General features: G+C 41.0%; 1 protein-coding gene across 3 annotated transcripts in view; it reads right to left on the reverse strand.

Annotated features, from left to right (window-relative positions):
- Positions 1-15,965, reverse strand: part of MOB1B (MOB kinase activator 1B) — a 70,058-nt gene that overhangs the window by 21,134 nt on the left and 32,959 nt on the right. The window contains exons 1-2 of one of the 3 annotated variants that reach the window (XM_006137033.4): positions 13,487-13,658; positions 4,106-4,272 (exon numbers count right to left, since the gene is read on the reverse strand). In XM_006137033.4, the coding sequence (XP_006137095.1) occupies positions 4,106-4,272; positions 13,487-13,584 (265 nt within the window). In that variant the 5' untranslated portion in view covers positions 13,585-13,658. Of the gene's footprint in view, positions 1-4,105; positions 4,273-13,486; positions 13,663-15,965 lie in introns of those variants that run through there. The other 2 variants (XM_006137034.4, XM_075929429.1) reach the window with 2 other exon arrangements.

Genomic DNA, 15,965 nt, shown 5'->3' on the forward strand with positions numbered 1-15,965 from the left:
GTGATTGCTAACAGCTAAATACTTCTGGATCTATGCATAATACTTCACGGGGAGAAAGGTTCCATCAGCCTTCCTGGAATTATTCCCATCTGCCTTCCACCCAGGAAGCATCCACCTACCGTAACAGTCTCTGCTGGGGACTTCAAGTAATACAAATCCACAAGAAAATAAGATCTATGATACTATACCAGAAACAAAAACCAAACCTGTGTGAAATGTAGTACTGTACTTATGAGAGACTCAGCTCCAGTTTCCAAAATCTATTTCACTTTGCCACTCACTGCCAAATGAAGTTTCTGGCCCTTTTGGCTGCACAGTTAGCTTTGGCAATGTGAGCAGATGGCATAATTTAGTTTTATTTCTGTCTGTCTGCAGGCTCAACAGAAGCACTAAGTGTATGTCTACACTGCAAACAGCAGTCCGTAGCAGTATGTGTCAGAGTCCGGGTCTAAAGACTTAGCCTTGTGGGGTTCACACTCTGGCATTAAAAATAGTGATACAGACATTTGGGCTATGGCTAGAGCCCAGGCTCCAATGTGTAGGTATGTGAGCAGGCGTCAGAGTCCAAGCCCAAACATCTATACCGCTATTTTTAGAGCCGTCACATAAGTCTGAGTCTACAGAGCTGGGCTTAGCAACAGGTTGCTGCTTGCTGTGTAGACATACGCTGAGAAACTTAAGGCCTTCCAATATTTATCTGAGTTGGTCAAGGTGTGTGAATCCAAATTATGGCCACTGCTATGTTGGTGTTAGGCTGAGGCAGATCCCAAAAATATTCAATTAATGTCCTCATTCAGAGTCACATTCTTAAATGCCATTTGCTATTTGTAGGAGTGTTCAGCCGAGAATAAGCCTCTTGACTCCCAATGCACAAGTAGCTGAATAATAGACTACCTTCTGAGTATTCAGATAGACATTTTGCATTTCTAGCTTTAATGAGAAGGTGACATTTACAGAGCTATCTGTTCCAAAATGCGGCACCCCCCCCCAAGTACAATCTGCAGTACACTTGGAAGCGCTGTGGGTTATGCAGAGTATACATGAAACATCATGCTCAGCCATTTCGGTCTCATCCAATGTGGTATCCAAGGCTGGGAATTGAGCTTAGGGCTGGGCAGTAAGAAAACAATTTGCATTGCACAGTAATAAACCCCCAGTGAATGGTCTTAACTTTCTCTGAGGAAGTTCTTTTAGCAAGTCCATTCATTGAAAAAGATTGTGCACCCAGAACTCAAGGACTGTCCAGGTAAAGTGTATTTTGGGTATCTGAGGTTGGGGGAAGGGACAGAGAGATTCTTTAGGCTCCTTAAGTGACACTGAAGGAAAGTTACTTACTTCACAGACTATGTGCAGAGCATGCCTTGCAAATTCCTGGCAGTTATTTTCGTTCATCCCACTTTCAGTTGATATAGTAAACAAGCATAAACTGCACTTTGCGAGCACAATCACCAAGGAGCAAATCAGCTCAGGACTGGTGGATCGTGTTTAATACACATTCTTTGGAGAAGCAATAGCAACAAATGGCAAGACAACCTTTGGGGAGGGGAAGGGTTTTTAACATGTATTGAAAAAAACACCACCTAAATTATGAAAATCTTAATGGGAACCTTTAATAGCAAAAGAACTGCAAGTAGATTTTGCATATTACAACCAATTTTGAACTTTTCAGACTAAAAGAGCTGTTAATTAGGTTTCTAATCCTCACTCCCAACCCTACCCCCTCCAACCCGAATGTCTACTTAAATGCAGACATGTTCAAAACCACACAGGCTTTGACAGGATGACTGCTATTGCTTTGAAGCCCACATTCTGAGTTTCAAAAGGGTGTGAAGCATATCTTCCAAACTCCAAATTCATGAGTGCATGACAAACAAGCCCAACCGAGGTCACCCCTTTCTGAGAGATGTAAAGCACTGCCTTAGCCTTTTAATTTCCTCTTTTTGGTTACAGAGATGAAGATTGTAAGGGGGTTTTAGGGGGAAAGGGAGAGTTTAAAGCGGTCTCTCCAGTTCTGGAAGAGTAAGTTATCCAGTGATTAAAACAAGCAAAGAACGAAGGGTTGTTTGTTTTATTTCCAGATCTTTCCTGTGTCCTTGGGGGAAGATATTTAAAATTTTGTACTTCCATTTCTTTCTTCTTTCAAAAAAGGAGAATGCCAGGCTTCTCATAAGGGAGTGCTGAAGCTCCCATGTTTATTGCACATGTAGGACCTTTAAACCTAAAAATTTAAAAATTTTCTTCCCACTTCATTGAAAGTTCCCATAATAAAACTATTTTGTAAAACAGATAAACCGTTTTTAAAATACACATATGTAAGCCATTGCCACAAAACATCTAAGAGATCACGGTCTGGCAAGATTCAGAAAGAAGTTAGGCGTTTCCATGGATAATAAGAACATCCACAAATACATTCAGTGATACATTAACTCTTGTGCATCAGCCAACCACCACATCCACTACCCTGGGTAAGAAAGAAATGTACCTGGGCAGATAACTCCATTGCTACCCAACAGAGCGCCTACCATTTTTCACTGGGACTGAAATACCAAGTACTGGCCATTGTCATGAGACAGGACATCAGACGAGACACATCACCAGTCTGATCTGGCAGGGCAATACCTAGGTTTCATTTTTCTCCGTTACTGTTCTGTGCCCAGTAGTTTTGGAACAGTGCCCTTTCTGCTCCCTCCGATTAAGGCACACCGCTTTACTCTGCACAGAAGACTGGGGCACAACTGTGCCTGCTGCATTAGAAGAACATACACTTCTACTATGAAGGGCATGCAATATTAAGTCTTCTTTACATAGCCTAAAAAGGGAACACGCCCATTGTGGGTCCTTTATAGGCCACTTTAGTGGGTCTTAATGGTGGCAAACTGGAGAACCCCTGAAAGCAAGAGTGGTATAATTGGTATATGAAATCACCAAAATTTGCTTCCTTTTTAAACGGTTTAAAAAAATCTGTTCATGTTAAATTTTGTAAAAGCACCCATTTGTGCTGATTTAAATATTCCCTTGTAGTGATGGAAACTCATGTCATAGCACTGTGCAGATATGCGGCAACTACAAAATCAAGCCGGGCAGCACAGCCTTACTGTCTAAACAGCAAAAATGTGGAAAGGAGACAGACTGACAGGGTGAGGAACATCAGGCCTGAGCCAAAAGGGATTAGCCCTGGAAATGTAAAGAAAAATCTCAGGATTTGGTGAGGGCAGGTAGAGGGCATTCTATACATATATATTATAATATTCCCATCTGATTTAGACTTGGCCCTGAGTAGGGATGTGACTACTCAACTAGTTGACTATCGGATAAGCAAAAGCTCATCTGATAGTCAACACATTAGTCAACTAGTCACTTCCCCCCCTTGCTGTCTCTATCACAAAGAGGCAGCAGGGAGGAGAAGTGAAAGGGGTGCTGGAGGGAGCTGACTTAAAAGACAGTCTCCCCACCCCCGGCGCCCCACAGCTCCAGCTCCATGGGAGGGGGCAGGAGCTCAGCGGCAGCCAACCCTGACTCCCCGGCTGACCCCAGGCTCCATGAGGGCACTTCCGCTTTGAAATGTACAAGAACCCCTGCTGGGGCTCTTGTGCATTTCAATGGCGGAACACGGAAGTTCTTATCGACTAATTGATTAGTTAATTAATCAAAATTTAACATCCCTAGCCATGAGTAGCATTCATCCAAGGAAGGGTTGTGTAGAGAAGCATGTACAGATGAGAATCAGCCCTAGCTGGAATCTGAAGGAGTAAAACACCCCATGATGATACTCAGCCATTTGCTAAAAACAGTGTTGGTGTTTCCCTTTCACTGTTCATCTGTTTTGTAAAAATCTCACTTACATTTTCACCACAGAGAGGCAATTTGTTTTGGAAAAACCCGTACTTTCACCACATGGAGCGAAGGGGTTTTTAGCTTGAGTCACTAGCTGCTGTGAATTGTAAATGGCACCATGGTTCTGGTCTTTTGATTACAATACAACACACAAACTGACAGCGCATTAAGAACCACACACTGTCCAAGAGACAGCTATGCAGTTGTCCTTATCCATTATCAGCCCATATCACTGCCCATCTGCTGTATAAAAAAAGGACAGTCAACTTACTATTAACTGCGACCCATTCATTTAAATCTTCACCCTCTGGCAGCATAACGGCCATCCGGAGATTACCGCTCCCGAGTGTGGCTTCTGCATGTTTTAACAGCTCATACTGGTGAGACCCCTCCGGAATGTTTTTCTTTGGTTTAAAGGTTTTAGAAGAGCGACTACCACTGTGAAGGGGAGGGGAAAAAAAAAGATTTAAAAGAACTTGTAGGAATTCAGGGGAAGGAGTAAGGCACAGAAAAGTTAAGAATCAGTGCAGCACTAGTTGTGAATACCTTTTTCCCTCATATTTTTATCTAGATAAAGGAAGGTGTTTACAAGAATAACAGAACTGCAAATTATAGAACTGACTCATATTTGTTAAACAATTCCTCGGAATTCAAATTACTTCCTGTTTCAAGTATTCTCATCTATTGGTATTACTGCTGAGCCAGTTGGAAAAATACAAACTAGTCAAAATCAAGACATTAAAAAAGCACCTTAGCAGAATCAAAATGATGACATTTTAAAGCCACTACAAATAAATTCTCTCCCACTTCCCAAAGATTAACAGAGGAGTAGAGCTGAGCAAACAGATTTTGTAGTTCAGGAGCCACATAAGGAAATTTAAAAAAAAAATCTAGTTTGAGTTTAACCAACAGTTTTTTTCACTGAATCAGAAAGACTTGTAAAAATTTGCTTTTGAAACATCTGAAATGTTTTGAGCTGACCTAATATTTTTTTCAGTTTTTAATTTTTTTTTCAGTTGACCAAAAGATTTCATCCAAATCAAATATATTTTTCAAAGGGTTTTTTTTTTTTTTTGCTTTGCTTAGTTTTGATTTTGGCTTTTTGAGGTGTTTTTCACCTTTTGTGTGTGTTTTTTTTAAACTGGCCAAACTCAAAATTGAAATGTTATTTCAAAGTAAGAAGTCAAATTGAAACGTTTTCACCCTCTCAGTGTTTTCCCCGCTTACTCAAACTATTCCCCCACTTAAGCAAATAGATTCAGAACCTGAAAAATGCATTTTTGGCTTAAAAATGTGCCTCTCTCTAATAAGGAAATAGGTTGGGGGTGACAATGGAGAATGGGGAGAAAGTAAAACCATTATACAGTATTTGGTTGTTTGCTATTCTAGGCACCACAAAAAGATGAGACTGTACACTGCTAAGGCATGGCTGATCCTTGGAACGTTTCTTAGGCTAAATTTTAATGTAAAACATTCTAAATAAATTGTCTTTTTTTCCCTTGTATTTTCCCTATTTCACCACTCTGCAGTGTAATAGAACAATCATGAAAGGTCACATGCTTGTTCCTACAAATCCAAAGTACAGTATTAAGAAAGAGAAACATGCACATGATAGAGTGAAATGAAAATATGTTTTTAAAGAGTTTGATGAGTGGGGAATTACAGAACTTCGTACCATTATGTACCAAGCATATGATAAATTGCCAGCTGTGTAATTAGGTCTTTTTGCAGCTAAATCTGAACAAGGGAAGGGAAAGAAGCAAGTTACTGAAAATGAAGATTACTAATCAGTTGCTTAAATTCAACTAAATGGGAATCCTCTTAAAATAAAAAAAAAGAGCCCTTAAAATAAAATTTGAACATTTACAAGACCATGACTTGATCTTCAAAGCCCTAACTGATGTAGCACCACTACAATTTTCTTCTTTAAAATCAAATTATGACTTATTAAAAATAATCTGAGATTCATAAAACTAAGATATTTAAATATTTGTCACTCTCCAACTTTTGGCATTAAAGGTGACTTGCCTCAAAGTAAAATTAGTTTCCTTTCTGTAATTTTGGTTTCTCACAGTCAAGTGTCAGCTATTTTGCTGTTGACTATTTTTGCTGTTGTCCCTACCCAAGATCCTAGTTTGGAAGTAACTGCTAAAAGTTTTTCCTTTGAGCTGGGTTCAAAAAAGAATTACAATAAAACTCCATTGGTCCGGCACTCCTGATGGTCCGGCACCATTGGGAACCCGGAAGTACTCTGGGCAGCCGGACAACTGGAGCTGCTCTGCACCCGGCCTCCTCGATTCAGCCGCTGCTGAAACTGACCAGCAGCTGAATCGGGGAAGCCGGGAGCAGAGCAGCTGAGTGCTGCCGGGTTGGTCCCATAGCGCTGCCCCTCGGGGCTGTGGGACCAACCCAGCAGCACCCCAGCTGCTCTGTCCCAGGCATCTCCAAGAGCAGCGCTACCGGACCAACCCGACATCACCCCAGCTTCTCTGCTGCAGGCATCCCCTATTCAGCCGCTGCTGAAACTGACCAGCAGCGGCTGAATCGGGGACGTCTGGGGCAGAACTGGGCTATTGGAAGGGGGGGCTATGAGGGGTCTGGAGTGGCATCCCCTCCACCCCACCGCAGACCCCTCATAGCCCCCCCTTCCGATAGTCTGGCATATCCGATAATCTAGCATCCCCTGGGTCCTAAAGATTCCGGATTACCGGAAGTTTACTGTATATCAATTCATAGATGATAGATCTATCAATGGCTATTAGCCAAGATGGCCAATGATACAACCCAATGCTCTGGGTGTCCATAGCCTCTCACTACTAGAAGCTGGATCTGGACAACAGGGAATGGATTACTTGATAATTGTCCTGTTCTGTTTATTCCTTCTGAAGTGCTTGGCATTGGCCACTATCAATCGATAGTATACTAGATTAGACAGACAACTGGTCTGACTCTAAACAGCCATTTTTATGTTTTTCTTGCTTGGTATTAGCTTGTGGAGCAATAAATAAATAATAATGAATAAAGTTTCCTGACAACTTTTAACTCAAGCAAGCTGATGATGAGATTCTGGAACAGATAGCTTCTCCTACTTGATCTGTTGGAAATTCCATTCCATTTGGGAATCCCAAAACAACTGTAACTATTATTATTCTTGCTATCTGAAGGCCCATTAGGAAGATTTTATTTGGACCTTCATCAGGACAAGGAGAGGGATAGCACATGGGGCATATATAGAAAAGCCATTTTTAAATAACATTCTGGAGACTAAAATAGATAGAATTACCATGAAACTGTATTTGGGCACAACATAACCACAACTCAACAAATCCGTGAGATGAATGGATCTGAATTAACCTTATAAGGTTACAAGCTTATGAAAGAATTATGCACGCAGTAAGCATGCATAGCACACAAGCTCTCAAACCCATGGAGGAGTATCCAAAGCCAATGCAAGAGCTTTCATTTTAATCCAATTCATAAGGACATCTGCTCCACCGGAAACAAACTTCCTATATTGGGAGCAGCCCTCGGTTCAGTGCAGAAAGGAAGAATTCATCTTTGGTACCAAAAAACTTATGCCATTGTAATGAGGTACAGGAAGACTCTACACATTTTATTGTTCTTGTCTGAATTCAGGAGAAACGTGGCTGGTTCTGTGATGGCCAAGATGGATTGGATCAACTTGACCAAAGTATCCCATCATTATTACTGCAGAAGTTGCCTGCTTCATCTGAATCAGAGTGTTGTGAGGCTCACAGTCTCTGGATGGAGGCCTGCAGGAGCTCCATTGGTTTTGCAAGAGGGGATACTGGGTTTGTGCTTTTTATGTTTGGCTTGCTTTCTCTCAGCATTAGGCGCAAAAAAGAAAGATGAGGAATCTGATTTCCTGTGCAATGATGAAAGCAAATAGCTGGGTCTAGGAGGAGGGAGGAAATTCTCCAAAAAGGCAGCAAGAACTTTCTCCGAGAGAGAGTGAAGAACTACGGATGGATGGGAACCTGTAAACAGCAAATGGAAAATATGAGACCACCCCAAATGTAAGCCAAGAGGAAAAGTGGGAACATCCAAGTCTTCTAGTCAAAGAGGCCATTTAGGTACACGAGTATCTTGTCTGAGAGGATCAGGATACAAAATTGGGGAGAGAAGCTAAACCCTGTGCTCTTCTGTGCTGAGCAATCTCAAGTTCAGAGGATGTGGGTGAGTTGGGGAACTGTAAAGACTGTAAAGAGGACCGAGCACTTGTGCCAGAACAATCCCTTGAGCATGAAGAGCAACAGGAGTCTGTTAATGTGGGTCACTCTGGAGTCCCAGAACTACCGCATTTCCTCACCCCACTAATGAGCTCGGGAAGCACCATCGTAGGTTCCTGAGGATAAGCAAACTTGGCAGATAGTTTTGAACTGTAGCAGGTAACAGGCATATTTATAGTAGCAGCTGACTGCTATTGCAATTAAGAGTCACTGAGTAGGAACAGGAAACAGGTGGCTTTGATGTAGAACACTTCCTAAATAAATTCCATAATATTTGTGTTTCAGCTAGAGCATCAAGGCAGGAGAACAGCATCTCAAATACGAGAACTGTTGTTCATGGGGTGGGGGGAGTGAGGAGGAGAAGTTTGTTACATACAGAATTCCACCCTCCACCCTCATTTATAGCCAACCAAATGGGTACAAACTAGGGATGTTAAATTACGATTCATCAGCTAATTGAGTAGTTAATGGAATTTTCTTGCTTTTCTTGCTTGCTTCTCCCGCTGAGGCTCTGCAGTTTAAATGTAGTAGGAGCCAGGAGGGGGAGTGGCCAGAAAAACAACCCAAAAAGCTTCTGGCAATTGTTTCTGTATGAGCTCAAGTGGACAGGAAAATCTGGCACAGGTTGAAACTCTGTAGTCTGGCACACTTTGGTACAGCATGATTTTAGTTAGCCAGATGTTCACTTATCATGGGTGTGGCCAAGTTTCCCATGGTCCCATGAAGTTTGTTTGCAGCACCAATCTTGTCTCTCCATGTTCTGTGCTGTTATTTTGCTCTAATTAACCCCTAAATGTCTTCTAAGAGCCAGTAAGCAGTGGAAGTGTTGGTAATGCTGCTAGACAATATTGACCTCTCATGGTTCAGCAAATTCTCTGGTTTAGCACTGGTCAAGTCCCAAGGGGGCTGGGATAGAGAGGGCTAACCTATAGTTAGGAGCCACAGTGATGGATCCAAAATGAAAGAGACTATTAAAACAGTTAAGTGGTAAACAATGACCAAAGATTTCCCCTCTCAGTCGCTCAGGTTTTCGGTGCATGCCATCAATCATCCCACTATTTCTCCAGTATGGACAAGAAAGCCAAGATCTGATATTTCTAATGTAAACCAAACCAGGGCCTTCTTTCTGCATTGTAAAGCATCAACAACCAATAAAAAAGCTGGGGAGGGGGAGAGAAGAATACCCATCCACCCTTTGCAGGGTTCAATTTCCCTTTACCCACCCTAGTCTACATCCTTGGCCAACATTTTACCAATATAAATGATTAATACAGAAAAACAGTAACTGCTGTGACTCATCTGGTGCTTGAGGTAGAACGCATACTCCAGTTATATAGACTATGCGACAGATGGATCCCTGTGGGATGTAAATAACTATGGTTAGTAATTTAAGTGACGAGGAGTGGATCTTGGCAGGCAGATTTAGAAGCAAAGAAGCTAGCTGGTATACAAAAAAGGTATATAAAATTCTTCAGTGTCGCACCCCAACACTGTAGCTTCATCTTTGTGTTGGGGGAGAAGGGGAAGAGACAAAAGCCAAGAAATTCAATAAAAGAGGCCAATGAACTGTGTGTTTTTACATAATCACGGAATAAGTCAAAAGCAGAGGTGAGGCTTCCAGGACAAGAGATGTGTAAGTGTAGATAAAACATGGAGCGTGTATGGGAGGCAGTCCAAAAAAGGGGACTGCAGCCATATACAGTTTACATTGTGAGATCATCAGCTAAGTTACACAGGCTTAGGCCTGTTGGAACATCCAGATGAGAGACCATCCTTAAAAAAAGGAAAATGCAGTAAGACATGTTGGCAGTACCAGATTGAGTCAGTAAACTGGTATGTTGGTGTGGTGTCTCTCTTTAAATGAAAGGTTCAGAATTGCAGACTTTAAAAAATAAAAGATCTACCAAGCCTCACATTAACCCCAAATATGCATCCTTAGTCTCCAAATACAATCCCATCTTGGTTTCTTCCCCCTGCCTACCAACCCAGCACAAAAAACACACTGATAAACATGGCACTTATGCTAATGTGGCTAAATACAATCAATTCCCTAAATTACAGACATCCCCTCCATTCTCCTATTTCAACCCACAAATCTTTGTGTCACCACACAATCCAATCCTTTCCAGACACCAAGAATTGGTATAATGTAATATTTGGAGGGAGAGAGAAAATATAAAGATTCAAAGCCAAGAGAAAAAAGAGGAAGGAAAGTCTACAACAATGGTTACAAAAAAACTAGGGATGTGAAGGTTTAACCAGTTAATTGGCAAGCCTCATCCTTAACGGGTGAGGATTACTGGTTAAGGTTAACCTATGGGTGCTGAAGGAGTGGACAGGGGGCTGCTTCAGCCCTGTGGTGGGACCACTGTGGACAGGGGCTGCTCTCCCGCACTTTAATCAGTTAGCCAATTAAATTGGATTTTACATCCCTGCAAAAAACTGCACAAATATTTGCAATATTGAGGCTGGTTTATCATTTCAAACCCACCACCTTAGTCTTTTTGCTTGCCTCCACTATATATGCTTTCCAAAACTGAGCAACAAGGACAATCAAAAATTCACTTCACCCCCTTCTATTTGTCATAAATTGGTGTGAGAAATGGAATTACAAAATCTAATTGTCTCCTGTCAGCTTTCTTAAATCCTCAGACACAAATAACCCAGTATAGGAGTTGAGTGTTTTGTTTGATGGCTGCTGAAAAGATCGATTTATTATCATCATTGTGTTATCTAAGTATTATCTGCTAAGTATTATCTGAAGAGTTTGTGCAAAATGAAGTCATACTTTGCAATTACCTACAGATTTGGCATAAACACTCCTGCCCCTTAAATTAGCTGATTGCACTACTTTCTACACCAGAAAAATGCTAGGTGAAAGGTTTAAATCAGTGTTTCTCAAAGTGGTCTGCGGGCCCACTCTGAGAATGCTGCTGCTACCGGGCCGCTCTGGTTTGTTTACTTACCGACTCCACAGCCATGGAGTCTCGTGGCTCCTACTGGCTGCAGTTCACCGTTTGCAGACAAGGGGAGCTGCAGGAAACAGTGTAACCAGGGCCGCTGCTTCCTGCGGCTCTCCTTCGCCAGTAGCAGCTCTCTCAGCACGAGTCCACGGATCACTTTGAGAAACACTGATTTAAATAATTATTTTTGTTTTTCATCAGAAAAAAGACATGACTATTAGGATTAGAGTTCATAAAACATATTTGCTAACAAAATTAAAATCAAGTCGCCTATTCAACTGTGCAAAGAAAATGTTTTCTGTTACAAATCACAAAATAATTCACATTAGTTACAGAAAGAGTGAGTAATGGAAGCTTTACGAGTTTTTTATTCAAATTGACTGTGTATGGTAATTATTCGATAAAATGAATAATGTTTGAAGTTGAAATCCTATAAATTTAAAAATGTTCTTTTATTTTCCTTTTGCAAGCACATGAATAAAAAATTCTATTACATATATTTAATTTCTATTACTGATTAGGGATGTTAAATATCGGTTAATTGATTCGTTGAGTGACCTCATCCATTCTTATCAGTTAGTAGACTATTCTATAGTCACAGAGGTGGGACCGGCAGCCAGTGCACTCCAGCCTCACACCCGAGGAGCCTCCTGCCATACCGCACTGCTGCCTCTGTATCAGAGGCAGCAACGCAGAGTGGGGGTCTGAGCTCCCGGACCCAGTGCAAGCCGGAAATGAGCTGGGCTGCCTGCCCGCTCAGTTCCTAATACATTTTAAATACAGAGCTACAGCAGGGGTAGGTCCCAGACCCATCACAAGCCAGGACTGAGCCAGGCTGCTGGCCAACCTGCTAAAAAAATTTACTGGCGGGGGTGGGGGAAATGCATGTAGTCTATAGTATTAATCTATAAGATTTTGCTTATCGGTTACTCGACTACACTATTACATCCCTATTACATATATTTAATTTTTTTGCCTGGTCAACGATGGGCTTCACCTGTTAGTAGTCTTATATATATGCTAAAAGTAAAGCCAGTTACTTCTGTGCTCCAATTTAAGGTTTAAGATTGTTTCATTGTGAAACAATATGTGAGATTCCCCCTTGCCTTTTTTATTCTATGAACTGTCAACAAAATCAGGTGCAATAAATTTACTCATAGACTAAGGAGAAAAGGGAAAAAAATCTCATGCAAATGTAATGGTAACATTTCCATTTTTCTTTTAAATAGATAATTGTTCAGTAAGAGCACATTAAATGTATAGAGTAAAAAATGAGAAACCCATCCAAGTATCATGTCCTCCCCAATATTTAGAACCCTGTGCAGATGCAAAATCTGTATGCACATTCACAACTGTATCCGCAAAAATGAGCCACAGATATCCACACTGACATCTGCAGATGCGTGAATCCAAGGATAAAAACGGATATCTGCGAATTTGTCGGATTCTAGATACAAAATTTGTATCCGCATTTCCACTTGCAAAAATGATCTCTGGATATCCACATACATATCTGTGGATGAGGATACCCATGGATATAAAGTGGGTATCTTCAGATTTGTAGGGCTCTACCAATGTTGTCTGTGACAAATTTTAATTATTTTCCTCTCGACTCAAGTTTCTAAAAATTCTTGAAGTGCATTTGCTTCACTTGATTCCCATCTCAAACATTTCTAGAAACTTTTCTCAAAGTTCTATTTTTAGAAATAACTACAGAGATTCAGCCTCCAAATCTGGATTTATTTACAACTTAGCTAGGAAATATATGTCTAATGGAATGTCAAGCAACTGACTCACTAGCCTAAAAAGTCACCAGGCAGCCCACACCCCTGAGACAAACAAGCTCTTCCCGTTGTCTAAGACTCTCACCCACCTCATTGCCTTAGCAAAATCATCACAACATTCCTGTGGTCAACGGATGACTTCTTCCAAAGATGCAATTCTAATCTACTGATGGGGAAGTCTGAGTGCTAGGGTCTACACCCCTTTCCTCCTAGAAATGTGATTATACCGATCTGAAAAGCAATATTCTCAAGGTGTCCTACAAACATCAAGCGCTGTAATTCATTAAACCACTTGGATAGCCTACCACAGTAACCAAGGTTCAACATCTGATGGAGGTAAAGCTCTCAAGATCCAAGTATTAAGTATTTAACCTAAGTTTTTGCTATCCTTCAATTAACATTGGAAAGGGACTACCCAAAAAATGCCTACGTAAAATCTCGCACATCTAAGGGGAAAAGATTGAGAGACTGCTTCAGTAAAAATTCCCAATTATACAGTATTTTAATTATGTTCTATGGGTTGGCTCTTCAGGGCTAATCTACCCCCATTATCTGCAGTACATCCAGGAAGGTGTGCCCGGAGATTGAGGAGAGACTGTCTCCCTTATGCAATAACTAAAACTTTAAGAGCATTTTTGCTGCAGAGTTAACTCACGCTCTTGCTTGGGCGTTGCCTCTACCCAGCACCCATTCATACAGAGAGAATCCTCTGGTCTGAGTGTAATGGCGTTTTACAGTCATTGTATGGTCCATCCTGGGGCAGAATGGTATTTACTTTCACGCTGGTAACTTGTCACTCTGCAGTTAGGACACACACTAAACCACATCAGTGCTGGTAGTCCTCCAGTGACGTCTCAATTCCTCAGAGGTGCCCAACACAAAGACAAGTTCTCCCACAATTCACTGGAAAGAATCGAGAGCAGCTCACACTACCGAAGCATTAGGAACCATTTTCAGAAAGATCGCCGTGTTAAGTCTGTTTCAGCAAAAACAATGAGGAGACCTGTGGCACCTTAAAGACTAATAAGTTTATTAGGGTATAAGGCTTTGTGATGCGAGCTGCAGTCCATGAAAGCTTATGCCCTAATAAACCTGTTAGCCTTTAAAGTGCCACAAGACGCTTCGTTGTTTTTAATCAAGAACCAGGGAATATGTCCCCAAGTTCCCGAAATCCTAGCGCTGCTCATGAATAAGTGCACCTTCAGAGTGGAGCTTGTAACTCAAGTATGGCTCACACTCAGTGTAGTCTAACCAGCATGCTCCGGCCTGGGTTTTCATCACCGGGTTTTCATCACCGGAATTAACTCTAAAGTAAAGATGCATCCACAGGGCATATTTACATGGGAGATACTCAAGAAAGTTAAGGCAAACCAACTAAAGGTGTTAAAAAAAATCTACGGAATATGATTCTTTTCTAGGAGCCATCTCCATACATTAAGTAGAACAGGTCTAGCTCCTGGATTAAGTGTTTGATATCACTTTCTCTAAGGTCATTCTGTGCGCTTGTCTGTTTTTGATTTGTGCATCTGATCTGCTGTGAGGAGTACATAATCTTTATTTTTCTTCCCAGAGATGCAGTGTCAGATATACCACCTTCAACAAGGTCAGCTGCAGGGCCTAGGGAAAAAAAAAACTCTCAGAGAGTTGACTGCAGTACAATTAAAGTGAATCCCTCAAAATAGCTTCCTAAGCAAATATCTGAGACAGTTTGGAGCAATCTGAACAAGCATAATTAAGACAGTTCACAGAACATGTACCTGGGCTTTGGAAAGCTTGGCTTTTAAATAATACTTAGAACTCCTGCTTTTCATCTTCAAAGGACTTTATAAACATTAATTAATCCTTACAACATACCTTTGAAGTAAGCATCATTACCTCCATTTTACAGATGGAAAAAACTGAGGTAGTAAGATTATGTCTACTCAACAACAACACACACACACACACACACACACACACACACACACTGCTGTATGGACCAGGTCAGTTGACTCAGGTCACATTGCTCAGGCTGTGGGAGTACAAAATTGCAGTTTTATAAGCTCAACTACTCAAGCCCCAATAGCCCAAGTGAACTGACCCAGGCCAGCTGTGCATGTTTTACTACAGAGTAGACACACCTTAAGTGATATGCCCAACTCCAAAGAGGAAATTTATGCTAAACACAAAATTAGATCTCAAGTACTCATGCTGTGTAGCTTTTCAAAGACACACACACACACACACACACACACACGAGAGGCAGAACTAAACTCCATATAATTAACCGTTTTAGAGTGAACATGAAGTACTCTGTGCTTCAAATTACACACCCTTGCTAAAAATAGCCATACTGAAACACTTGAATATTGGAGAAAATGTTAGTCCCTGTCAGGTAAATAAGTGATGTTAACACATACTCGCCAACATGCCTTAATTCATGTGTTTTTAACTCCAGTGTTACTTTTTCTACGTGAGTGTCTAACTGGTATTCAAAAACATGTTAATCATAATGGGCTAGCGAATATGTTTCAAAACTCCATCTATTTTACTAATTGAGACAGAGTCATTGAAAATATAGTATCTTTTTCTACTTGTTGCAAAAGAGCTGGTGATTTCATCTGCAATGGTGGTTAGCTATCACAGTAATGTCATTTATTTCCAGTGGCACCCAAATTACGTTCGGCTGGTTATGCTCCAATATGCCATCTTCCAATAACTAATTTATGAGCATTGGGTAAATATTTTAATACCTTAATCCCCCTCCCCCCAACCGATAGGTTTGGTATTTGGATGTTTTCTCTCCAAGGCAATAAAAGCATAGTCAGAGGACAGCACAAAAGAAAAATTTGAGATGCTCAAACCTATACTTATAAATATAACTTGAGCATTTTTATTTATTGCACTGAACAGTCCCAACTTTTCTACTCTGAGTCAGGTGCTTCCAGCTTCCACTTAGTTTACTATTAGCCTCCTTATTTAGCTTGCGAAGTCAGAAATCTTGATCTTTCCAGCTGTGTTCCTACGTGCTAACTTAAATCTCTTCCATCCGGCCATTTTAATATGAATGAAGAAATACAATGCAAGAAGTTGGAACAATTACCTAACTTCGCAAACTTTACATTTCTCTGGTTAGCCACCAAGCACCATGTCTT

The sequence above is a fragment of the Pelodiscus sinensis genome, chromosome 5 (assembly GCF_049634645.1).
Source record: "Pelodiscus sinensis isolate JC-2024 chromosome 5, ASM4963464v1, whole genome shotgun sequence".
Classification (NCBI taxonomy): domain Eukaryota; kingdom Metazoa; phylum Chordata; order Testudines; family Trionychidae; genus Pelodiscus; species Pelodiscus sinensis.